The sequence below is a fragment of the Chlorocebus sabaeus genome, chromosome 15, assembly GCF_047675955.1.
Source record: "Chlorocebus sabaeus isolate Y175 chromosome 15, mChlSab1.0.hap1, whole genome shotgun sequence".
Classification (NCBI taxonomy): Eukaryota; Metazoa; Chordata; class Mammalia; order Primates; family Cercopithecidae; genus Chlorocebus; species Chlorocebus sabaeus.
The window spans coordinates 48,865,217-48,891,226 of NC_132918.1; the positions used below are offsets into that span (position 1 = coordinate 48,865,217).

Here is a 26,010-nt window from a genome sequence, read left to right on the forward strand (position 1 = left end):
CTCACTATTTTGTCCTAGCTGCTCTTGAACTCCTGAGCTCAAGTAATCTTTCACCCCAGCCTTCCAAACTGCTGGGAATACAGGTGTGACCTGCCGCATACAGCTGAAAATGAATCGTGTTTCTGTATACTAGCAACGAACAACTAGAACATGAAATTAAGAAAACAATTTCGGCTGGATGCAGTGGCTCACGCCTGTAATCCCAGCACTTTGGGAGGCTGAGGCAGGTGGATCACCTGAGATCAGGATTTCGAGACCAGCCTGGCCAACATGGTGAAACCCTGTCTCTACTACAAATACAAAAATTAGCCAGGCATGGCTGTAGACTCCTGTAATCCCAGCTATGCGGGAGGCTGAGGCAGGAGAATCGCTTGAACTGGGGAGGCAGAGGTTGCAGTGAGCCGAAATCACACCATTGCACTCCAGCCTGGGCAACAGAGCAAGATGCTGTCTCCCCCTGCCAAAAAAAAGAAAGAAAGAAAACAATTTCATTTACAAAAACATCAAAAAGAATAAAATACGTATGAATAAGCTTAACTACAAAATATATACTTTGAAAAGTACAAAACATTGTTGAATACAGTTAATGAAGGCCTAAATAAATGGGAAGACATATACATGGATTGGAATATTTAATACTGTTAAGATTATAGTATTCTTCAAATTTATCTACAGGTACAACACAATTTCTACCAAAATTCCTCTTTTTTTTTTTTGTAGCAGACAAGCTGATCCTAAAATTCATCTAGAAATTTGAGGAACCCAGATTAGCAAAAGAATCTTGAAAAAGGAACAGTATAGGAAAACTCACACTTCTCAATTTCATTGTGGCTTTAATTTGCATTACTCTATTTCCTAACAAAGCTGATATCTTTTCACATACTTACCATTTGTATATCCTTTTGTGAAGTACCTCAGTCCTTTGTTTTCTAATAAATTAATACACTTTAATTTTAGAGTTGTTTTAGGTTTACAGAAACATTCAGCAGTAAATATAGTTTCCATATCCAACAGTTTCTGCTGTTATTAGCATCTTGTATTATGGTAGTACATTTGTTACAATTAATGAACCAATATGGAAACATTATTATTAATGTAATGTATCTACCATTGCAGTACTATTATACACCATAGTTTCACTGCCCTGAAAAATCCCCCGTCCTTCACCTACTCACATCTCTTTCTGAACCCTGGGTAACATTGATATTTTTATTGTCTCTACAGCTTTGTATTTTCCAGAATATAATATAGTTGGAATCATACAGTATATATACTTTACACACTGGCTTCTTTCACTTAGCAATATGCATTTAAGGTTTCTCCATGTATTTTTGTGCCTTGATAGCTCATTTCTTTTATCACCTAATAATATTCCATTGTCTGAATGTGGCAGTTTATCCAATCACTTTTTTTTTTTTTTTTTTGAGATGGAGTGCAGTGGCGTGATCTCGGCTCACTGCAACTTCCACCTCCCAGGTTCAAGCAATTCTTCTGCTTTAGCCTCCCAAGTAGCTGAGATTACAGGTGCCCGCAACCATGCCCAGTTGATTTTTGTATTTTTAGTAGAGACGGGGTTTCATCATGTTGGCCAGGCTGCTCTCGAACTCCCGACCTTAAGTGATCCACCTGCTTTGGCCTCCCAAACTGCTGGAATTACAAACATGAGCCACCGTGCCCGGCCTATCCAGTTACCTATTGAAAAACATCTTGGTTGCTTCCAGCTTTTGGCAATTATGAATAAAACTGCTATACACTTTTGTGTGCTGGTTTTTATTTGGACATAAATCTTCAACTCATTTGAGTAAATAGGTATATGATTGTTGGATCATATGGTATGATTGCATTTAGTTTTGTAAGAAACTATCAAGCTATCCTCCAAAGTAGCTGTGTCATTTTGCATTCCTGCCAACAGTTGGAGAGTTCCTCTTGCTTCATATCCTTGCCAACATTTGATGTTGTCAGTGCTTTAGATTTTAGCTATTTTAATAGGTGTGTAGTAGTATCTTATTGTTTCAATAGGTGTGTAGTAATATTCATTGTTTAGAATTCCTAATGACATGTGATACAGAGAATATTTTCATGTGCTTATTTACCATCGGTATATCTTGGGTGAGGTATCTGTTCAGATCTTTTCCCATTAAAAAAATTTTTGTTTGTTTAGAGACAGATTCTTGCTCTGTCACCCAGGCTGGGGTGCAGTGGCATGATCATGTCTCATTATAGCCTCAAAACTCATGGGCTCAAGTGAGCTTCCTGCCCCAGCCTCCTGAGTAACTGGGACTACAGGCGTGTGCCACTATGCCTGGCTAATGTTTTCACTATTTGTTTATTTATTTATTTATTTATTTAGAGACAGAGACTCTGTCACCCAGGTTGAATGCCTTGGCATCATCTCGGCTCACTGCAACCTCTGCTTCCTGGGTTCAAGTGATTCTTCTGCCTCAGCCTTCCAAGTAGCTGGGATTATAGGTGGCTAATTTTTGTATTTTTAGTAGAGATGGGGTTTCACCATATTGGCCAGGCTGGTCTTGAACTTCTGTCTTCAAGTGATCCACCTGCCTTGGCCTCCCAAAGTACTGGAATTACAGGTGTGAGACACAGAGCCCAGCCAAATTTTTTCACTTATAATACAGACAGAGTGTCTCTATGTTTCCCAGGCTGGCCTCAAACTCTTGAGCTCAAGTGATCCTGCTACCTTGACCTCCCAAAGTGCTGGGCTATAGGTGCAAGCCATCGCACCTAGCCCCACTTAAATTTTTTTTTACTGTGTAAACTTATTGTTAGGCAATTGATATCTTTTGTAGCTATTTTAACTAGTCCTTTAAATTATTATACTTCTTGCTGGGCGCAGTGGCTCATGCCTGTAATCCCAGCACTTTGGGAGGTCGAGGTGGGCAGATCACGAGGTCAGGAGTTCAAGACCAGTCTGGCCAATATGGTGAAACCCTGTCTCTACTAAAAATACAAAAATCAGTCAAGTCTGGTGGCGCACACCTGTAGTCTCAGCTACTCGGGAGGCTGAGGCAGAAGAATCATTTGAACCCGGGAGGTGGAGGTTGCAGTGAGCTGAGACCGTACCACTGCACTCCAGCCTGGGCGAGAGTGCCAGACTCTGTCTCAAAAAATAAAAAATTTATTTATACTTCTTTTTGGCTGGTCTTTAGAAATATAGTTACTTTTTATGAATTGACTTTTAATCCAGTAATACTGCTGAATTCACTTAGTTATTCTAGTAACTTATCTAATAGCTTTTTTTGCAAGGGATGTTTCTGTGTGTACAGTTATGTCTTTTGCAAATGACTAGATTTTTTTTCTACTGGTTTAACACTATTTTTCTTTTTCATTGGCAAGGGCCTCCAGGATATGTTGATTAGAAGGAGTGATCATTAATTCTGTTTCTTGTTTCTGATCTTGGACCAAAGGCTTTCAACATTTCTTTACTTAGTATGAATTAGGTTTTGGGGTACTATCCTTTGTACTTTATCAAATTAAGGAAGTTCTCTTTCTTTCCTAAGCTTGCTGACACTTTTTATTATGAGTGGGTACTGAATTTATCAAACACATTTTCTGTGCTTATTATCTAGGTTTAGTGTGTTTTATGCAAGCTACTTGGGGTTTGTAGGGCTTTTTGAATTTGTTGCTTGAGGTCTTTGTTGATTTTGAAAAATTATCAGCTGTTATCTCTTCAAATGTAATTTCTGCTCCATTCTCCTTATCTTCTTTTTTTCTCAAAGCCCAAATATGGGCCATTGCCCTAAGACCTCAACTCTCTATGGATCTAAGGAGAGTTGTTGATTTTCAGTTTACTTTTGTGTGTGGGTGTGTGTGTGAGGATATAAGTAATGACTTCCAAGCTCTTTACCTATCAAACAGGAAATTGGAGTCCCCTCTTGTACATTTTTAAGTTTAGACCTTCTCAATCCCCTGTATATCTAACCCTATCTTCCATATTTTCCATCCTTTTGTCTTTCCTTGCTTCATTCTACCCAGCCTATTCCAACCTATCTTCCAATTATCTTATTCACTCTTCAATTGTTTCTAATGTGCTATTAAAACCCATTAAGTTCCTAATTTTTTAGTTCTATAATTTATATTTTTTCCCATATAATTAGCATGTTTATTTTAAAGTCCATGACTGTGAATTCCAACGTCTGTAGCTCCCATGGACTGTCTTTTTTTCCTGTTTTTGTTTTTCTTCCATGTTATTGTTTCTTCATATGTCTGGTTACTTATTTGTGTATATGTGTATATATGTGATCTTGACATTATATTTGTAAAATTGTGTGTAGAATTTGAGAGCCTTAACATGATGCTGTCTTGCTCTAGATAACGATTTATGTTTGTTTCTTCCATTCTTCCAGTTAACAGGATTATCTCAATCCAACTTAATAATTGAGATGATTCAAATCTGACTTGTAGTTCCTATGAGAGCCTGTCCTTCTAATTTACTCCTGCTCTTAGGGTAGAGCCATTTGCAGTCATTAGCCAATGTGAGGGAGGTTGACCTTGGTCCTCCTACCTTAGGAAGCCCCAATGTCTACTCTGTGTTACCCTAGCCTCCTAGGGGCCTAGCACCTATCAGAGACCCTGGCTCATAATTTTTTTTTTTAATAGATGGATGAATTGAACACCTGTCAGGCATTGTGCTACTCACTGAAATACAGGTTAACTTTTGGCTATTAAAAAAATTATATCTGGAACAATTTTTAGAATAAAAATTTCTAAATTTAACAAGAGTTTGAAATATAATATTACTTTAAAGCACTCCATATTTAAGTGGCATAACTCTTGAATGGAATCTTAAAGTACTTGTATTATAAATAACCTATAAATGACCTCATTTTTGGAACTCATGTCATTTGTTTTCATTTTACTGATCCTTTCTACTATTAAAGTATAATTTATCTTTAAATGTTTTCATTTGCTTTTCTTTTTATTTCAGTTATTTACTTACTTAAGTATTTTTGGGAACATCTGCTATTTGCTGGGAACCCTCCTACGTGTTGGGATTATGAATATAAATGCAATCTTGTCCCTGCCCTTAAAGAGCTAAGGGTCTAGTAGAGAGGCAGTAATGGTGTGAGATAATGGCTAAATGGAAGCTATCCATAGGATGCTACAGACTGAGTTAGAAGGAGTGTGGGAGTGGGCCAGGCTTGGACAAAGCCAGGAAATGCTGGTCTTGAAGGACACATAAGAGTTATAGAGGTGATAAACTTTTTTTCAAGAAATTGTTTTTCAGTTTGTTAATAACACCCTAAAAGGCATTTCAGTTTCTCTGCTAGCTATTATGGTTTAAAGAGGTGTTGACACTTCTGTTTCCCTTGGCATGCTTTATGCCAAGAATTGTCCTGTTAGTAATATTTTAGGCTTTGAGGGGCATAAGGTTTTTGTCACAACCACTCTGCCATGAAAGCAGCCATAGGCAACAAATGAGCATAGCTGTGTTCCAATAAGACTTTATTTATGGACACTGAAATTTGAGTTTCATATAATTTTCATGTGTCACAAAATATTCTCCTTTTGTCTTTTTAACCATTAAAAATTATGAAAACCATTTTTAATTTGCTATACAAAAACAGAGAATAGGCTGGATTTGGCCTGTGGGCTGTAGTATACCATCCCAGCTTTGGGCTTTTTTTTTTTTGAGACAGAGTCTCGCTCTGTCGCCCAGGTTGGAGTGCAGTCATGTGATCTCATCTCACTGCAGGCTCCACCTCCCAGGTTCACGCCATTCTCCTGCCTCAGCCTCCCAAGTAGCTGGGACTACAGGCGCCCGCCACCATGCCCAGCTACTTTTTTTTTTTTTTTTGTATTTTTTAGTAGAAATGGGGTTTCACCGTGTTAGCCAGAATGGTCTCAATCTCCTGACCTCATGATCTGCCCACCTCGGCCTCCCAAAGTGCTGGGATTACAGGTGTAAGCCACTGTGCTCAGCCAGTTTTTGCATTTTTAGTAGAGATGGGGTTTCACCATGTTGGCCAGGCTGGTCTCAAACTCCTGACCTTAGGTGATCCTCCTGCTTCAGCCTCCCAAAGTACTGGGATTACAGGTGTGAGCCACCGCACCCAGCCAACTAGTGTATGTTTAAACTAAAAATGTATATGCTTTTTTTTAAAAAAAAAAAAAACACAAAAGTAACTAACACATGCTTGGTATAAAACTAAAACCTTTCAGAAATATTATATAGAAAATGAAAATCTTCCGTCTCTCCCCCGACTAGATCTCATTTCCTATATAATAATCACTTAGAACCATTTGGAATATGTTCTAGAAATTTTTTCTGTGTACATATTAATTTTTATAAAAATGGGTTTATATTGTATCACTGATCTGCATTTAATCATGCATTAGTAATTTTTTGGCCTTTTTGAATCGATTTTGTGCTGTTGTGTTTTCAAGGTGCAAAAGGCAGTTGAAGAAGAAAATTGCTGCTTTGGAACTGTTGATACCTGGTTGTTGTATAAGCTCACAAAAGGTAAAGATGACCTGGAAGATCTATTTTAAGTAACTGAAATTTGATCAAGAGAAATAATCTGCCTGAAAAAAGTAGAAGTTGCTTTTTTTTTTTTGAGCTAGGGTCTCGCTCTGTCAACCAGGCTGGAGTGCAATGGTGTAATTATGGCTCATGGCAGCCCCAGCTTCCTCCCGCTTCAGCCCCCTGAGTAGCTGGGACTATTGGTATGTGCCACCATGCCTGGATAATTTTTTGCATTTTTAGTAGAGACAGGGTTTTGCCATGTTGCCCAGACTGGTCTTGAACTCCTGGACTCAAGCAGTCCATCTGCCTTAGCCTCCCAAAGTGCTGGGATTGCAGGCATAAACCACCACACCTGGCCAGAAGTTACTTTTTTTCTTTTCCCCTTCCTGTACTCCGGACGTACTGCTCTTTGATATCCTAATAACAACATGTTCTAGTAAAGCTAGACTTATTCTAGATTTATTATAAGAGGAGGACAATTTTTAAATAAATTGTGATGAAACTTCAATATAAGACTGAGGAACGGTTTTTTTTTTTTTTTTTTTTTTTTTTTTTTTTTTTTTTTTTTTTTGAGACGGAGTCTGGCTCTGTCACCCAGGCTGGAGTGCAGTGGCGCGATCTCAGCTCACTGCCAGCTCCGCCTCCTGGGTTTACGCCATTCTCCTGCCTCAGCCTCCCGAGTAGCTGGGACTACAGGCTCCCGCCACCTCGCCCGGCTAGTTTTTTGTATTTTTTAGTAGAGACGGGGTTTCACCGTGTTAGCCAGGATGGTCTCGATCTTCTGACCTCGTGATCCACCCTTCTCGGCCTCCCAAAGTGCTGGGATTACAGGCTTGAGCCACCGCGCCCGGCCGGGAACAGTCTTAATTTCAAGAATAATAAGACAAGTTCAGTCACAAATCTGCCATTTTGCTAGTGGGTATAACTATGGGTGACATTAACATCTTTGAGCCTCTTTGTTATCTTTAAACTGGGGGATCATAAAGTGACAACATGTATGTAAGTACTTTTGCACAACTATAAAAATTCATAAATATTAAGTGGGAAATTGCTTTTGGAGACTTCACATTGAAAATACACATTTTGGGCCGGGTGCGGTGGCTTACGCCTGTAATCCCAATACTTTGGGAGACCAAGGCGGGCGGATCACTTGAGGTTGGGAGTTTGAGACCAGCCTGACCAACATGGAGAAATCCCATCTCTACTAAAAAATATAAAATTAGCCGGGCGTGGTGGCACATGCCTCTAATCCCAGCTACTCGGAAGGCTAAGGCACGAGAATCACTTGAACCTGGGAGGCAGAGGTTGTGGTGAGCTGAGATCGTACCATTGCATTCCAGCCTGGGCAACAAGTGAAACTCTATCTCAAAAAAAAAAAAACAAAGAAAGAAAATACACATTTTGGAATGAATTTGAGGGTAGACAAAGGTCTATATTATACACTATGGATAGGTGTTGATTTATACTATCTGATAATGTATTTTTCCTATTTAAATTTAGGTTCTGTATATGCCACAGATTTTTCAAATGCTAGTACAACTGGACTTTTTGACCCATATAAGGTAAAATTTTTTCTTCTTTTTGAATCATACATTTTTGTGTAATATAGATAGATTTAAATGTTTTAAATTAGTTTATTTTTAATTGACAAATATATCATGTACAACATGATTTTTTGATATATGTTTAGAGGTTTGATATATGTAAATAGGCATATTCTGATGGTGTGTTTTTATCCTCAGCTGTGTTGGAGTGGGCTAATTACCTCTCTAATTTCGATACCACTTTCTCTCCTACCTCCCGTGAGGGACACAAGGTAATAATAAACATCAGACATGGTATCCAGCACAATGGTTCTTGAATTCATTTTGTTTTGTGGGGAAAAGCATTTTATTACATGTTTGAAGGACTTGTGTGTTCGTTATGTAACTTTTTGGCTTATGCAAAAAAACAATTCGCTGAGTTTTAAAATTAATATAAACTAACTTTTTAACGAATTTTATTTGAAGCCACAATTTTGGATCAGTGGATGAAGAGCTATTTGGTGTGCCTATACCAATAGTTGCCTTGGTAAGTAGGAAACTTGAGGGATTCCCTTTGTATAGTATAAACTAAAGTAATATGTATGAATAATTGGGACTGGCTTTAAGGGAAACAGAATGTCTTTGGCAGAGTAAAGATTAAAGTATTTTTTTTTTCTTTTTAAGTTAAAGGTGCCTGGATATGACTAGAGTATCTGCTATATTTTTGGGAAGGGGACCATTGAGCCAGTATTCTATCATGGAAGTACTTTATAACCTTTTCTGACTTGCCTGTATATTGTTTATCAGAAAATTTAAATTTTTTTAAAGATTTTTAAAATTCTGAGTAGTATTTAGTTTACATTTGGTACAAAACACAGTGATGGAGTGAGTATTTATGTTCTGTTTGATAAAGTGTAACCACAAACAGTATTAGGGCAACTTAAACTAATAGAGAAAATTGTATGTACATTTAATAAAGTCCTTAGCCAGCATCTACCAGTAAATAAGTTTGTAGAAGAATGAAATATTTGCCATTTTTGATTTTTTTTTTTTTTTTTTTTTTTTTTTTTTTTTGAGACAGGGTCTCACTCTGTTACTCAGGCTGGAGTGCAGTGGTATAATCATGGCTCACTACAGCCTCAGCTTCCTGGGCTCAGGTGATTCTTCCACCCCAGCCTCCAAGTAGCCGGGACCACAGGTGTGTGCCACAACCTCTGGCTAATTTTTTGTATTTTTGGTAGACATAGGGTTTTGCTGTGTTCCCCCACCTGGTCTCGAACTCCTAGACTGGGGCCTTCCATCGCCTTTGCCTCCCCAAGTGCTCAGACTACAGGTATGAGCCACTGTGCCAAACCTGTTTTTGATTTTTAAGAGTCCTTTTACATTGCCTTTGATTTCCTGTGGCAGCTTAAGCAGGAGGTATAGACCACCTGTTGCAAGATGGGCAGTCTCCATAGTAGCTGGGGGAGGAACTGAGGGAAAGTGAATTTAATTTCCAAGTTACAAATTCATTATCATTTAGAGAGGATCGGTCTTATTCAATCTAGGCATAGGTGCAGGGTTAGATTAAGGTATGGCTGGAAGAATTACCAATTAGTGACAGAGGGTTCTTTAAATGAACTGTTGTTGTTGTTGTTGTTGTTGTTGAGATGGAGTTTTACTCTTGTCTCCCAGACTGGAGTGCAGTGGCATGATCTCACCAATGGCTCACTGTGACCTCCGCCTCTCGGGTTCAAGCAACTCTTCTGCCTCAGCCTCCTGAGTAGCTAGGACTATAGGTGTGCACCACCATGCTCAACTAATTTTTGTATTTTTCCTAGAGATGGGGTTTCACCATGTTGGCCAGGCTGGTCTCGAACTTCTGACCTCAGGTCTCCCAAAGTGTTGGAATTATAGGCATGAGCCACCAGGCCCAGCCTTTAGATGAGTTTTGATCCTTAAAATGTTGCTGTTTGTGTGTCTACATTTGACTATATTAACAAAATGTTACAATTTTTATTTTAACAAAAATGCAGGGTTGGGAAATAGATGGTTTTTACTTACATCTATTTATATCAAAACATTTACCTATGTTTTATATTGTTTAATAAAATAGATTTGTGAGGGTTAGTTATTTTGACTAATGAATGAAACAAATGTAAGCTGAAAATGAAAAAATCTTAGTTTTTTTTTGGGTATCATTTTTATTCTTACCTTCATTTCTAAGATTATTCATAGGTACTTAAAAGTCTTGAAGTAGGTTACCCATTAAAAATTCCTAAGGCAGGCTGGGCACGGTGGCTCACGATTGTAATCCCAACATTCTGGGAGACCAATCTGAGAGGATCACTTTAGGCCAGGAGTTTGAGACTAGCCTGGGTAATATAGTGAAACCCCATCTCTACAAAAAAAATTTAAAAGAATTGGCTAGGCACGGTGGCTCACGCCTACAATCCCAGCACTTTGGGAGGCCGGGGCAGGCGGATCACGAGATCAAGAGATCGAGACCATCTGGCCAACATGGTGAAACCGTCTCTCTACGAAAAATACAAAAATTAGCTTGGCGTGGTGGCGTGCATCTGTAGTTCCAGTTACTTGGGAGGCTGAGGCAGGAGAATTGCTTGAACCCAGGAGCTGGAGGTTGTAGTGAGCCGAGATCGTGCCACTGCACACCAGACTGGCGACAGAGTGAGACTCCATCTCAATGAAAAAGAATTAGCTGGGTGTGGTGGTGTGCACCTGTAGTCCTAGCTGCCTTGTAGTTCTAGCTACTTGGGAGGCTGAGGTAGGAGGATCATGTGAGTCTAGAAGTTTGAGGCTGCAGTGAGCTATGATCTCACTGCACTCTAGCCTGGGTGACAGAGCAAGACTCTGTCTCTAAAAAACAAAACAACAAAAACAAAATAAAAACAATTCCTGAGGCATGTTAGTTATCTGCAGAGTATTAGTCTTAGGGAGACTCCCATTCTATGGTTGTTGCCCCCTATTCTCTTTGGAATTTTTTTTTTTTTTGATTTTAAGGAAAAGGAAAAAGAAAAGAAGATGTTTAATCATGAGAGTGCAGTAAGTGAGACAATGGGCTATAATAAAATTGGCTACTGTTAAGGGCAATGGATTTACATTTGAACATTTTTGGTAGGTTGCTGACCAGCAATCAGCCATGTTTGGAGAGTGCTGCTTCCAGACAGGTGATGTGAAATTAACCATGGGAACTGGGACATTTTTGGATGTTAACACTGGAAATAGCCTTCAACAGACTATTGGAGGTAAGTAGTTACAATTTATCCTATTTATTAAATATCAATAAATAAAGATGGAACTTAGAAAATGTTGATAATTCTATTAGATTGTTTCTATTTAGGAGCCTTGTTTGAAAACCACAGATAAATACAATAGCATAGTTCTCTAGCAAACCAATCTCATAGTACCCTTTTATTTCTCAATTAAAGTATTTATTGCCATGTTTCTAGAGACGTAAACATGCCTATAGCTAATACATACTAGTATTTATTGTTCATATTATGTGCCAGGCACTGTGCTAAGTTCTTTTTATGTGTTAATTCAGTTTATTCATTTCATAGCTCTCTGAGGTAGGCCATTCTATAGTTAAGGAAACTGCAGCTAAAAGATTAGAAACTTGCAAGACTACAGCTAGTAAATGTAAGAGGGCTGGAGTTTGAACGTACACAGTCTAACTTCAGAGGCACTTTGCAGTTTTTTGAGATAACCAAATCATTACATTGTAGAAGTCTCTATAATGAATTATGCATATCTTTGACTTATATTCATTGTTTGCTTTGCAAGGCTTTTATCCATTAATTGGGTGGAAGATTGGACAAGAAGTCGTATGCTTAGCTGAAAGCAATGCAGGAGACACTGGTACTGCCATAAAATGGGCTCAACAGTTAGGTAAGTTGTCTTTTAAATGGATTTCACAGGCCAGACCTAAAGAATTCAAGAATGCCACAGGATTGCAGATTAGTAGGGAGCAAATGGATTGTTCATATGAAACACTAAAATAAAATGATGTCTATTATAAGCAAATATAAAGTATTTTTATGATATCAAAATGGTAAAACGTTAGGTCTTAAAGACAGGAACCATAAAGAAAAAGAATAATAGATTTAACTATATAAAATATTAGTGGGTAAAGAGAGATATGCCATACACAAAATTAAAAGACAAATTGGTAATAACAATTTGTAGCATATGTCAGAAAAATTAATAACGTGACAAAAACGGGCAAAGGACAGAAGTACTGGTATTTTATGATCAAATGACTATAATGAAGTGCTGTTCACATACGATAATTAAAGAAATGCACATTTTGGGCTGTGGTTCCAGTGTCAGTTCAGTTTTCAGTGCTTTTGCAGTGCTATTTGGATCTGCCCCTCATTTGTGCCACCCAGTGGTCAGTCTGGGTGGTGGTTTGCCTGGAGATTAGTTCTCAAAGCCTTAGGCTTGTTATTTAGGGTCAGATCTTTACATGTGCAGCTCAAGAGTGAGACGAGGAGTTCATAAAAACCTTTATAAGGTAATTTTTCCTTAGCTCCTTTCTCTCAGTAATCTCCCTGGTACCTTTTGACTCTCAGGGGATCCCCATATTGGTGTTCTAGCTAGAAAACTGGTGCTTTAGTTTCTCTACTGAACACCTGCTACTACTTCTACCTCCCTAGCCTCGTGGCAAGAGGGATGAGAGAAGGAGAAAAAGGGGGTCAGAGAGAGAGAGAAGGAAAGAAGGGAAAGAAAGGAAACAAAGTAAGATAAAGAAGGCTGGGTGCGGGGGCTCACACCTGTACTCCCAGCACTTTGGGAGGCTGAGGCGGGTGGATCACCTGAGGTTGGGAGTTGGAGACCAGCCTGAGCAACATGAAGAAACCCTGTCTTTACTAAAAATACAAAATTAGCTGGGCATGGTAGTGCATGCCTGTAATCCGAGCTACTCAGGAGGCTGAGGCAGGAGAATCACTTGAACCCAGGAGGCAGAGGTGGTGGTGAGCTGAGATCACGCCATTGCACCCCAGCCTGGGCAACAAGAGCGAAACTCTGTCTCAAAAAAAAAAAAAAAAAGAAAGAAAGAAAAAAAAAAGAAAAAAAAGAGGGAAAGCAAAAGGGATTTTGTTAACCTCTCGTCTTCGAGTTTTGGTTGCGTCTGCTGCTCTGTCTGCTGTCACTGCAGCCACAGGATTGCCAGGGGCAGGCAAGACCAAGGGGAGTGGTGGCGCGGGAAGAAGCAAGCAACAGGGATTCCCCCCATACTCTTAGCTTGCAGTTTTATGTGCCTGTGCTACTGGGCTGCCATGGCTGCTACCATAGGATTGCCTGAGAGAATGAAAAAAATCTAAAGAAAACAAAAAATGAGAATCCCTCCACTCTGTTCTGTAGAGACCCTTGTCTCCTACTGCTCAGACCAGAAAGGAGCTTCTATTGAAGCTCTTCATATCTGAACTCAGTGTACAGATCTGAGTCCTTGGGTTTCAGGCTATCTCTGAGTCTAGGCCAGGAATATCAGAGAAAATATAAAAACAGGGAGTCCCCCAGATGGCTTTTCCATTTATTCCTCCAAGATTCTTAGTTGCATTCAGTGGGAGAGAGAGAATGGAGTGCGCTTACTCTGAAAGACTTTTTATCAATTAACTTATTTGACAACAGTTCAAGTGGAAGATTATTTAGAGAAATTCTTCAAGCAAGGGATGAAACAAACAGTGAAGAATGTGAATAAGATAATCTCTCTTTGTTTTCTGTTTCTTTATCAGTTACCAAAAACTTTCCTCAAACCAACTGTCTAGTATGTTTTCCTACATCTTATCTTGTAAAAATTGAACATTTGGACATGATTCGTTAAAAAAGTATAGATTTAAAAGCCAATTTATTTAAAGAGATAGGAGTCTCGCTGTGTTGCCCAGGCTAGATTCAAACTCCTGGGCTCAAGTGATCCTCCTGCCTTTGCCGCCTGAGTAGCTGGGATTACAGGTACGCCACCATACTCGGCTTAAAACCAGTGTTTTTAACGTTAGTATTTGAAGTGCTAGAGATATTCTGATGCATTATCTGGACATTTTGAACAAATGGATGAAACTTACGGATTTGATAACTGTCATTTTGAGTAAAATTTGTAGTTACGATTGAGTGATCCTCATTAACTTGAGTTTTAATATAAGTGCTCCTTAAATGTCTTTAGCAAATTTAAGTATATTAATTTAGTTGTATAACAAATCATAAAATGATATAGAACCAACTTAAGCGTCTCTAAAGCCAGCAATATTTATTATGACTGAGTCTTTTCTTCTGATCTATGCTGTTCAGTACTACATACTCATTCAGAAGTCATTTTACAAACAAGGATATCCAAATGGCCAGTGAAAAGGTATTTATTAGTCAGTAGGGAAATCCAAAATCAAACCACCATGTAATACTACCAAAATAGCTAAATTGAAAAACATAGACAATACTAATTATTGGCAGGAAGATAGGAGACTGGAACTCTCGTGCCGCAGGCAGGAGCCTTAAATTGGTAGAGCCACTTTGAAAAACTATTTGGCAGTATCTGTTAAAGCTGGTTCTAAATGTAAAGACCTTAGAACTGGCCATTCCATTCCTTCGTGTCAATAAACAGAAATGTGTACATATGTCCACCAAAAAGAATGTGCATGAATGTTCATTGGGATCTATTTCTATTAGCCAAACACTAGGAACTATCCAGATGTATATCACCAATAGAATAGATTGATAAATTGTCTATGGTCACATAATGGAATACTATATAGAGGTGAGAATGAATGGAGTACAACTACATGTAACAGTGTAAATGAATCTCACGAGTATGATGTTTAACAAAAGAAGTTTGTGTCTTGACCTGGGTGTGAGTTACTTGGGTGTATTCACACTGTGAAAACTCATCTAGCTATATACACTTAGGATTTGTGCATTTTTTTGGTCTGTATATAATATACTTCAGTTAAAGTTTACTAAATTAGTTGAGTCTTGGTTTTTTTGTTTGCTTGTTTGTAAAAAATTGACTTTTAATATATCTGTTACTGGCCCCTTATTTAACTTATTAGATGGAGTATTTCAGTTAATTCTCTTGGGTATTATATTACAGGTAGATGATACTTTCATCAGAAACCTAGGATGGCTCTTATCTTTCAGAGAATAATTTTTTAATGCCAAAATCCTACATAGAATTGATTTTTTTAAACAGCCCAAATATCTTTAAAGAAAAAAGTGGCCAGGTGTGCTGGCTCATGCCTGTAATCCCAGCACTTTGGGAGGCCAAGGTGGGTGGATCACCTGAGGTCGGGAGTTCGAGACCAGCCTCAGCAACATGGGGAAACCCCATCTCTACAAAAAATACAAAATTAGCTGGGCGTGGTGGCGCATGCTTGTAATCCTAGCTACTCGGGAGGCTGAGGCAGGAGAATCACTTGAACCCGGGAGGTGGAGGTTGTGGTGAGCCGAGATTGTGCCACTGCACTCCAGCCTGGGCAACAAGAGCAAAACTCCAACTCAAAAAAAAAAAAAAGTAAGGCCTGCTGCATACAGAGCCTATCTAAGAGGGCCTTCTACCTCCTGTTTCCCTTCTATGGGCCTGTAAACCTATGCAGTATGAGAATTCAGATAGTACCAGAACAGAATGGTCTTTGTGCTGACCTTTTTAAGTGAGCAGTCTTTTACATTATATTCATAATAAATGTTGATGCAGGTAAATACTATCATGTAATATAATTTTGTTTGTGCCTCTGCAACCTCTTCATTTTGTTTTAGGATTTTTTGTTGTTTGTTTGTTTTTGCAGACCTTTTCACAGATGCTGCTGAGACTGAAAAAATGGCCCAAAGTTTGGAGGATTCTGAAGGAGTTTGTTTTGTTCCATCTTTTAATGGATTACAGGTATATATTTTTTAAAGTTAATGGCAATTACAAATATTTTTCTCCTCTTGCCACACCCAAACTTATATATCTACGACTCTGTTACCTTAAAATTTGAGCACTGAACAGAACTAAGATGAAAGGTAGATTTTAGGGCTGAGAAGTTATGCTCTGACCAAGCATGAATTCCATGAGGGAGCAGAGCATCCTGAGTATGGCCCTGCTGGCTTGGCTTGTGCTGATGGAATTCAGCTGACTTCTGCTTAGAACTGTGTGGAACCTGAGTTGGCAGGTTTATCATAGAACTTTTACATAAGACTTAGCATTACTTTATCATGAGCAAAAATAGCCATTTCCCAGTGGGGGGAATATATCAGCAAATTTGCATTCTTTACTTAGAGGAAATAAGCTATTGAGAATTAACGAGAAATAATGTCGAGGTACATATATCACACACATATGCACACACATATGTATGTGTGTAAACCTACGCAGTATGAGTAAACCTATGCAGTATTTTGCACTTGTACATTTGTAAGTTTTACTAGCTTTTTTAAAAATCAAAATCTTGGCTTGGCGCGGTGGCTCACGCCTGTAATCCCAGCACTTTGGGAGGCTGAGGCAGGCGGATCACAAGGTCAGGAGATCAAGACCATCTTGGCCAACATGGTGAAACCCCGTCTCTACTAAAAATGCAAAAAATTAGCCGTGCATGGTGGCACATGCCTGTAGTCCCTGCTACTCAGGAGGCTGAGGCAGGAGAATTGCTTGAACCTGGGAGGCGGAAGTTGCAGTGAGCCGAGATCACTCTTCTGCACTCCAGCCTGGGCAACAGAGCGAGAGTCCATCTCAAAAAAAAAAAAAATCAAAATCTCTTTTCATTAATTGTTGTGGTGGAGTATTGGCTACTTTTCTTAATCAAAAAATGAACCTAGTAAAAGTCTTGATTTTGTAACATTTAACTTTGTATTTAATTGAAAGATCTCTAATACTGCCTTTAATTTTAGAATATTATTACAAATACTTTTAAAACACCTTTTCAAGTATATTATTATGAAAGTTGCTTTTTTGGGAAAGCTCATACTTCTCTTTTTAATCCTCCTGTAAACATTTTTTCCTTTTAAAAAATACAACTTTCTTTTTCTTCTTGCTTATCTCATATTCAGGCAATTAATTACAAAAGTCAAAAATTTGAGTTTGGGTATATAATATAGAAGCTAGTAGAGAAAAAAATTAGGTCAGGGTGTTTTAAATCTTTAAAAATACATACTTCCAAAACTAGATTTTAAAATGAGCATGATTTCAATACCTGTAATATTTTTATTTTGTGTACTTTATCCTAAAGAACCGAAAGCTCGTAAATTGATTCCATTGCATCCTCTTCAGGATGATGTGAGGGAACCTCTAAATAGGACCTATCATAGTCCAGAAAGTGAAAATTTTTTATCTAATTGAGATTTCAGGAAAAAGGTTAGATGAGTAATTGTCCTCAGCATGGTAAGGTTTGATTAGGTTACTACTGGTTCTTTTCTTCTCTCTGAAAAATGTGCTACAGGACTTAGTAGTCACCTTGTCTTAGCAAGTCTGTCTCTGTCTTTGACTTCTCTATCACCTCACATACCTGTAATATAATATAATAATTATATATATTATATGATAATAATATAAAGTATATGTTTTTTTAAGTATTAAACCCAAAAGATTTAGACAAAACTATCACAGGTTTGATTTTTAATTTCATCTTGATAGCAAAATGTCCCTGTCCTGCCTATGATTGTAACCTGCCCATATACTGGCAGTAGAGGGTAGTTGGGAGAGGTGGTAGGTTGACTGTAGGTCATATATTTCCCTGTGTAAAATGAAACTTTAACTGGAAATTGAAAGTTAGATCAAACAGCAATAATGTATTAATACTAAACTGTTTGGAAAATAGGAGGGAAGATCACCTATAATCTGCGTATCTCAACAACTAGAGAAAATGAGGGATGGGGAATGAAAGGAAAGAAGGTTTATGTATCTGTGAAGCTGCTTTTAGTTTTAGAATATTGGTACAGCCTTAGATAATAGGATCAGGATGTTGAAGTCCTCTAATGGTCTCATTTTCTCAAAGGAATCTGCTGAGAAAGGGGTACTGGATGAGCTTTGAGGGAAATGGGAAAGTCTAGGACAGCCACTTCAGGGAAAGGCAGAAAGGGTGGGAGCCATACACTGGGGGTGGCATCAGTTAGTGCAGCCATTGTGGCTTTCCTCTAGCAGGGCTTGTGGTTTGGGGAGTGGGATACCGAAGTAGGTATTAGAGGCAAGAATCAGTGGTCATTTACCTGGATGTTAGAGTTACTGTGATGATGGCAGTAATAGGATAGACAGAGAAGCTGTTTGTCCACATACTCCTGAGGACTGGGATTGGAAAGCAGTCAGCAACTGACAGCAGTTCTTAGTGTTGTTTGAGTTCCTGCTTCTCTCTGTTCTGCTTTGCTCTTTTCATTACCAACTTTGCTGTGTATCCTTTCTTCCTCCATAGCTTCTGCTTAATTGTCATTATTTTTCTCATACCTTTTGCTTCTTCACAACTTAGAAATATCACATACAACGTTCCTGTACCTTATGCATCCTTTTAGCTTCAGTTTCCCCATTGATGGGGTCTTTTTCTTAGTGTTTCCTGGTTTTGGTTTCCAGAGGAGGGAATCTGATTGGACCACCTTGTCCTTTTGCGTTTCAGTCAGACATTGAGTCAGCTGTACTCACCCTCTACAGTTGTGGTGATGGCATTGGGACTAGAGCATGAAACATGGCAGCTTTAGATAACAGGGCCTATGGATTCAAGCAGTTTCTTTAGAAGGAGATAAAACCAGCAAGTCCTGTGATTGCCATCTCTAGTTTTGTGAGTGGCTAGGATGTCTGAATGGTGCAGTCTGTGTTCTGGGGCAGGAGACTACTAGTTTTGCCTAGGGCACCAAACAGATTTCAGGCCAATTAAACCACTATTTTCTGTGATATCCTGGAAGAAGTTATATTTATGCAGAAAAAAAAACATAGCATATTGCTAGGGACTAATTGAACTGGTCAAATCTGACTAATCTTAGTTTTATGATATTATACCATCTGATATAAACCAGATTTATTGTATATGTTTTTACTAATTAAAATCACCAGAAGCTGTTAATAGATTTGAAAAATTATCAAAATAAAATCTCAGTAGGAGGGAAATCATAGCTATAGCAAAGATAAGATATAATATAGAATTTCTTAAGTAATTAAGAAAAATACTGTTTGTTCATTTATTCACCAAATGTGTATTGCTCCCCTATGGGGAGCCAGATATAGTGCTAGGCACAAGAGACACACTGGGAGTACATCGGACAAGGTTCCACCCTGTGGTACTTACAGTGTATTGAGGATGGTGGGGTTTCAACAAACCATCAAGTGGAATATGTGATTATAAACTGTGGTACATGGTATGATGGGAAGTTACAGGGTTCCATAAAAACAGAGACCTCATCTAGTCTCTGGGGTCCAGAGTTTTCCCTGAGGAAGCCAAACCAAGATTTGAAAGGAGTAAGAATTAATTAGGAGAAAGGGTGGTGGAAGGTGTTTCAGGTAAAGGGATGATACGTCAAAACCCTGAAGCTAGAAGGTGCTTTTCTGAGAACCATAATTTCCTGACAGCACTAGATGTCCTTGTAATGACCATTTTGGTGTGTTAGTGCTCTTGTGAGACTCTTGTCTGTTTCCTTGCGAGCTCCAGCAGGGATCTTTGTTTTTCATCTTTTTTTTTTTTTTTTTTTTTTTTTGAGACAGAGTCTTACTCTGTCACCCAGGCTGGAGTGCAGTGGCACGATCTCAGCTCACTGCAACCTCTGCCTTCCAGGTTTAAGCGATTCTCCTGCCTCAGCCTCCCAAGTAGCTGGGATTACAGGTGCCCACCACCACACCCGGCAAATTTTTTTGTATTTTTAGTAGAGACAGGGTTTCACCATGTTAGCCAGGCTGGTTTCGAACTCCTGACCTTAAGTGATCCACCCACTTCGGCCTCCCAAAGTGCTAGGATTACAGGTGTGAGCCACCATGCCTGGCCTGTTTTTCATCTTTGCATACCAGAATTGCCTTACATTTCTGGAGCTACAAAGATGAATAGAAACCTCATCTGATTAATACATATTTCTAGCTCAAGATTTTGGCTCTTTTGAGAACATGTTAGGCTGGATTATTTCTGATATTAGGCAGTAAGACTATTAAGCTAAGAGGGAAGAGTATAGTAGTGTTTTTTTTTAGATCCTGTCTCACTCTGTCACCTAGGCTGGAGTGCAGTAAAGTGATCATGGCTCATTACAGCCTCAAACCCCTGGGCACAAGCAGTCCTCTCACCTCAGCCTCCCAAGTAGCTGTAACTACAGGCATGTATCACACCAAGCTAATATTTTAAGTTTTTTGTAGAGGTGGTATTTTGCTTTGTTGCCCAGGATGGTGTTGAATTCCTGGGCTGAAGCAGTCCTGCCTCCTTGGCCTCCCAGAGTGCTAGGATTACAGGTGTGAGCCACTGAACCTGGCCAGAGTATAGTTTTAATGTCTGACAACATATTTGATGTAAGTTATGACACTAAAAAGTGCATTTTTGTAGAAAGCTGTTCTACATAGTACAAAGTAGAAAGCTATTCTACATAGTAAACAATTTTAGTGTAAAAACTTTACAGCTGGAGAAGGGATTTCTGTGATTGCTCTTCATTTTCCACATTTATAAAGCTAAGCATTTAATAATTTGTAACTATATGCTTCATTTAATAATTTGTAACTATAATAATATGTAACTATATGCTACAATAATTTGAAACTATATGCTATATGTAACTATAAGTTCCTCTTTTTGACATAAATGCAAACAGAAGCTAAGTACAGTAACTGTGACTCAGTATCGTTTAAATGCTATTAAAAAGTTATCCCAATATTTACCATAATCTTTGGACTCTCTTTTACTTTTGAATTATTTAACCATAGCATTATTTTCTTCTAATGTGGCTGTGTTTTTATTGTATAGTATTTCCTCAAGTCTGTAGATGTAATTTAGAATAATAATAATATATTCTTATTATCTCTTACTGTAGGCTCCATTAAATGACCCCTGGGCATGTGCCTCTTTTATGGGTTTGAAGCCTTCCACCAGTAAATACCATCTTGTACGAGCAATATTGGAGTCAATAGCTTTCAGGTATGAAAACCTGCCCTGAACTTCCCCTTCCCCATATAATATTGCCATGTCTTTCATTAATTTGCTACAAAATGGAATTTCTTAATTTTAATTAAATTCTTTAATTTGTATTTTTGGCTTATTTGGTACTATATTTATGTAATATGTTCTTCTTGCTAATTTCCATGGTATCTTTCTTATTTTTTCTTATATTTAATGTACCAATACCACTCAGACTTGATACCTGAAAACTGAAGGAATTTTTTAAAAAAATTCAATTTCTTAAGCATACAAGATTCAAAATTTGGATTTTCAAAGGTTTAGTATCTTTATTCATGAAAGAGAATTCCAAGTAATGCTTCTGTTGTGCCCCAAAATTGAGTCATCAGAATTATTCTTCATGCGTATTTCCCTGTAATCTTTTTGTTATGGGACAGGTGTAAATTATTAAAATTAAGAATGATGCTGTCATGAATATGGGATTGTAACATTTAAAATGAAATTTTCTGTGATTACAAAGTAATTGTTTTTATATTTGATTAATTCTATTAGATTTTACTTACGGTTTGCCATCTTAATAGCTATCTATTAAATAGATGCTTGTTTTAAATTTTTCTTTGTGGAATGGTAATAGATAAAATTTAGTTGTAAAATATAAATTATGCCTTCTTACATGAAGGCAAAAAAAAACCACAAGGACCTGCGCTTCTTGCTTATTTGAGTATCTGTTCTACAGTTTTCATTTAGCACAATTTATTTTTTTAATATTTTGTTTTGTACATTTTATAAATATCAAATAAATAAAATTATAGTTTGTATTTTTCAAGATCAGAATAAAGTAGTGAATTATTATGAAATGAATTTCTTATAAATAGTTATCTTGTTTTTTAACTAGAAACAAACAGTTATATGAGATGATGAAGAAAGAGATTCATATTCCTGTAACAAAAATCCGGTATGTAAAGTTTATTTCTAATAGACTTAATTAGAAATTAGAAGAAAGTGGTAGCTGCTATGAGCTACCACTCATTTCTTTTTGAGATCCTGAATAATTCATCTTTATGATTATTGAGGATTTCAAAAATAACTTCTACCTAGCTCCTTCACAACAAAATTCTTTTATTTATATTTTTGTTGAGACGGAGTCTTACTGTGTCACTCAGGCTGGAGTGCAATGGCATGATCTCAGCTCACTGCAACCTCTCCTGCCTGGGTTCAAGTGATTCTTGTGCCTCACCATCCCGAGACATGCGCCACCATGTCCAGCTAATTTTTTTGTATTTTTAGTAATGATGGGGTTTCACCATGTTGGCCAGGCTGGTACTGAACTCCTGATCTCAGGTGATCTGCCCTCCTCAGCCTCCCACAGTGCTGGGATTACAGGTGTGAACCAATGTGCCCAGCTACAACAAAATTCTTGGTCATAGGAATTCAGAGAGGAGAGGAGAGCTAATTATGTATTTATGGAGAATACAATATCAAATTTGGGTGCATCTTGGCACCCATATATGCCACATATGTGTAATATATCAATCTTTAAAATCTCTTTTTTGGGTGTGTAACTATCCTTTGGACATGTAAGCATCAAACTTCTTGACTTCCTTTTCTGTAATATCTAAGTGAATTTTTATGTTACCTTAGTTTATTATACCTGGCCTGTTTTGAACCAGTCCTAAGACAAACAAGGGCAGGTGAGAAAATTGATGGCAGAAATAAGGAAAATGTTTAAAGATTACCCAGTAAGGTTCTCTGCCGTTAGGTTAATGCTAAGTGATTTAATTTTAGAAATAAAAAGTTAAATTTATAAAACAAAATCAAGGATTTCAGAAAAAAAATGTGGCCCACTGAAAAAGAATGATGCTTTTGTTATAGTAATTCATCTTACATATCTTTTTCCCCACAGGGCAGATGGAGGAGTTTGTAAGAACGGTTTTGTCATGCAGATGACTTCAGACCTGATTAATGAGAATATAGACAGACCTGTGGACGTTGACATGTCATGCCTGGGTGCAGCTTCTCTAGCTGGCCTTGCTGTTGGTATGTGTAAAATTTATAAGAATGAGAGCTTTCTTGCAAACTGTTTCTTACAGATAGCATTTCTCCTCTCACATCAAAAAATTCTAGAGAGTCTGGAAAGCCTTGGTGTCCATTAAACTCCATATACATATGCATATTGCTCACAGAATACCCTGTGACCTCCTCTATTGGTGAGTCTGTTTGTACCTCTTCTATCCTTACCTCACTCCTTCAGTCAGAAATATGAGACAAGGACAGTTCATTCTCAGCTGTGTCAGTCTCTAGCAAGAGAGAGTCTCTGGGTAAACTTTCTGGATAGATAGTGCTAAAGAAAAAAATTATTCAGTGACACTTATTAAAGAACAATAAGGTGAGCCGGGTGCAGTGGCTCACAGCTGTAATCCCAGCACTTTGGGAGACTGAGGCAGGTGGATCACCTGAGGGTCAAGAGTTCGAGATAAGCTTGGCTAACATGGCAAAACCCTGTCTCAACTAATAGTACAAAAATTAGCTAGGCATGGTGGCACATGCCTGTAATCCCAACTACTCGGGAGGCTGAGACAGGAGAATTGCTTGAACCTGGGAAGGAGGAGGTTGCAGTGAGCCGAGGTGGTGCCACTGTACTCCATCCTGGGTGACAGAGCAAGACTCTGTCTCAAAAGAAAAAAAAAAAAGAACAGTAAGCTGGGCTTTATTCTGGAGGATTATCAAGATAGGTATAGGGACTACTTCAGTGGGATCTTATGGTGGGAGAGAGATTAGGCTCAACTTTGAATACAATAAGGAAAAGTGAGAAATTATAGCCAAAGAGCAGAGTGAGAGCCAGTGGATTGAAAATTACTAAGAGGAAACATTGAGGTAAGGGGAAATTCTTGCTAACCAACCTAATAATATTTTCAAGAAGGCAGGCCAGTGTGATCAGATATCATCTGGAAGATGAGATATCGAGGTTGATCAGAAATTGAGGATGGGAGATTCTGGCTACACCAATTTAGCAGAATTCTTGCTCAAGTTAGATAATTCAGAGATGACCATGGAAGTCCAAAAGTTGAGGCCTAGTTGGAAAAGAGCTTGGAGGAGCCTGATTGGAGTTTGGTCAAGGAAGAAACCTTGTCAGTAGGTTTGCCTGTGGCATTAGAAACCACTCCATTCTTTTATTTATTGAACAACATTTGTGGAGCACCTGCTACATGACGATCACTGCTGGCAATAAAGAGATTAAAAGCCATAGTCTCTGATCCCTGGTGGGAGGAGACAGGTAAGTCAAGTGATTATTAAGTTTGTTTGATAAAGCCAGTGAACAGTGACAGTGTTAATAAGCAAGTGGTCTAGGCTTTCCAGAGGAGAGCACATATAGTTCAATTTTGAAGGGGCTAGCAGAGAGTCAGGTGAGGAGAGGGTGAGAGATGGGTGGCTCAACATCCCTATTGCAACTTGTGCAAAGGCATTGGTCAACGATGGGAAGTACTGTTATGGTGAGAGCAAGAAGGGAGTGGGAGAGGTACATAGAGGTCCAGTTGTGGTGACTTCTCATAAAGAGGAGTTTGGACCTGACCCTGAAGGCACTGGAGAGCCACTAAAGAATTTTAAGCAGGGGGTAACATAGAAAGATCTGCATTTGAACAGATCACTTTGACAATTAGTGAAAAGATCAGTGAGGAGGAATAAGAATAGAAGTAGGCATGTCGATTTAAAGGGCCCCCTAGGAAGCAGGACGATGCCTTAGGACACTCAGTATTTTAATGTGTTTCTTTCTGGGGAGTGTTGGTACAAAATAAGATATTTTACATTTAAAAGTTTTAGGCTAATAGTATATTAAAGTTACAAAAAGCCCAAAATCTTGGTAAATTTGCCTTAAACTTGATTCTACTAAAAATCTGGTAATTTTGAATAAAATTGAAATGGTTACTTTCATTTGTTCATTGATTAATGTTTGATTAATTAAAGTTGAAGAAAATAAACTGTCCCTTAATCAATCTCATTTGCAAATTTGAACTCCTTTGTATTCCAACTCCTATAAATTTAGTATGTTTGATTTTTCTCTTATTACTTTCACATGCCTGATTGAGCAAACTTAGAACTGTAACAAGGTAAATCACAAATACTTAAACAACAAACAAATTGAATAAATTAAGCTATAATTATAGTAAATCAAGTTCTCATAAGCATTTTTATACTTATGTTAATCAAATTCTTCTACACTTTTCACCTGATAAGACTAAATAAGTCAGATTCTCTTGAACATTTAAAATGCTTTAAGTAACAAATACACCCAGGGTTGTTTTATTGTGTTTTGTTTTGTTTTATTTTTGAGATGGAGTTTCCCTCTGTTGCCTAGGCTGGAGTGCAATGGCGCAATCTCAGCTCACTGAAACCTCCTCCTCCCAGGTTCAAGCGTTTCTCCTGCCTTAGCCTCCCAAGTAGCTGGGATTGCAGGCACCCGCCACCATGCCTGACTAATTTTTGTGTTTTTAGTAGAGATGGGGTTTCGCCATGTTGACCAGGCTAGCTTCAAACTCCTGACCTCTGGTGATCCACCTGCCTCAACATCCCGGAGAACTGGGATCACAGGCGTGAGCCTCTGCACCTGGCCCCACATGCAGGTTATTTTATACGTAACACACTGACTTGAGTTTTATCTGCATCATTATATTTAATTTCAAACATTTGCTTCTGTCTTAGAAATGTGAGACTATGTATATCCTCTTTATTTTATGAATTTACCTGGAAATTGGATTTGCTCAATACATACTTAATAAAATGACTTAAAATATATATGCCTTAAAATGTAAACAATAAATTCTGGAAATGAGGATTTTAAGAAACACATTTATTTTTCTGACTAGATTTATCTAACTATAGTATACTGATGAAAACTATTTTTTTCTTTTAAAAACTTGCCTACATTAATACCTTTATTTATTTATTTTTAATTTAAGTTTTTTTTTTTTTTTTTTTTTTT

The 26,010-nt window shown here is 38.0% G+C and overlaps 1 protein-coding gene across 2 annotated transcripts in view; it reads left to right on the top strand.

Moving 5' to 3' along the window:
• Positions 1 to 26,010, top strand: part of GK5 (glycerol kinase 5) — a 73,504-nt gene that overhangs the window by 35,238 nt on the left and 12,256 nt on the right. For both annotated transcript variants that reach the window (XM_008008862.3, XM_008008865.3), the window contains exons 6-15: positions 6,403 to 6,478; positions 7,982 to 8,043; positions 8,224 to 8,297; positions 8,491 to 8,551; positions 11,123 to 11,249; positions 11,788 to 11,892; positions 15,777 to 15,871; positions 20,950 to 21,053; positions 21,928 to 21,987; positions 22,936 to 23,069. In XM_008008862.3, coding sequence (XP_008007053.1) covers positions 6,403 to 6,478; positions 7,982 to 8,043; positions 8,224 to 8,297; positions 8,491 to 8,551; positions 11,123 to 11,249; positions 11,788 to 11,892; positions 15,777 to 15,871; positions 20,950 to 21,053; positions 21,928 to 21,987; positions 22,936 to 23,069 — 898 coding nt within the window. The remainder of the gene's footprint in view (positions 1 to 6,402; positions 6,479 to 7,981; positions 8,044 to 8,223; positions 8,298 to 8,490; positions 8,552 to 11,122; positions 11,250 to 11,787; positions 11,893 to 15,776; positions 15,872 to 20,949; positions 21,054 to 21,927; positions 21,988 to 22,935; positions 23,070 to 26,010) is intronic.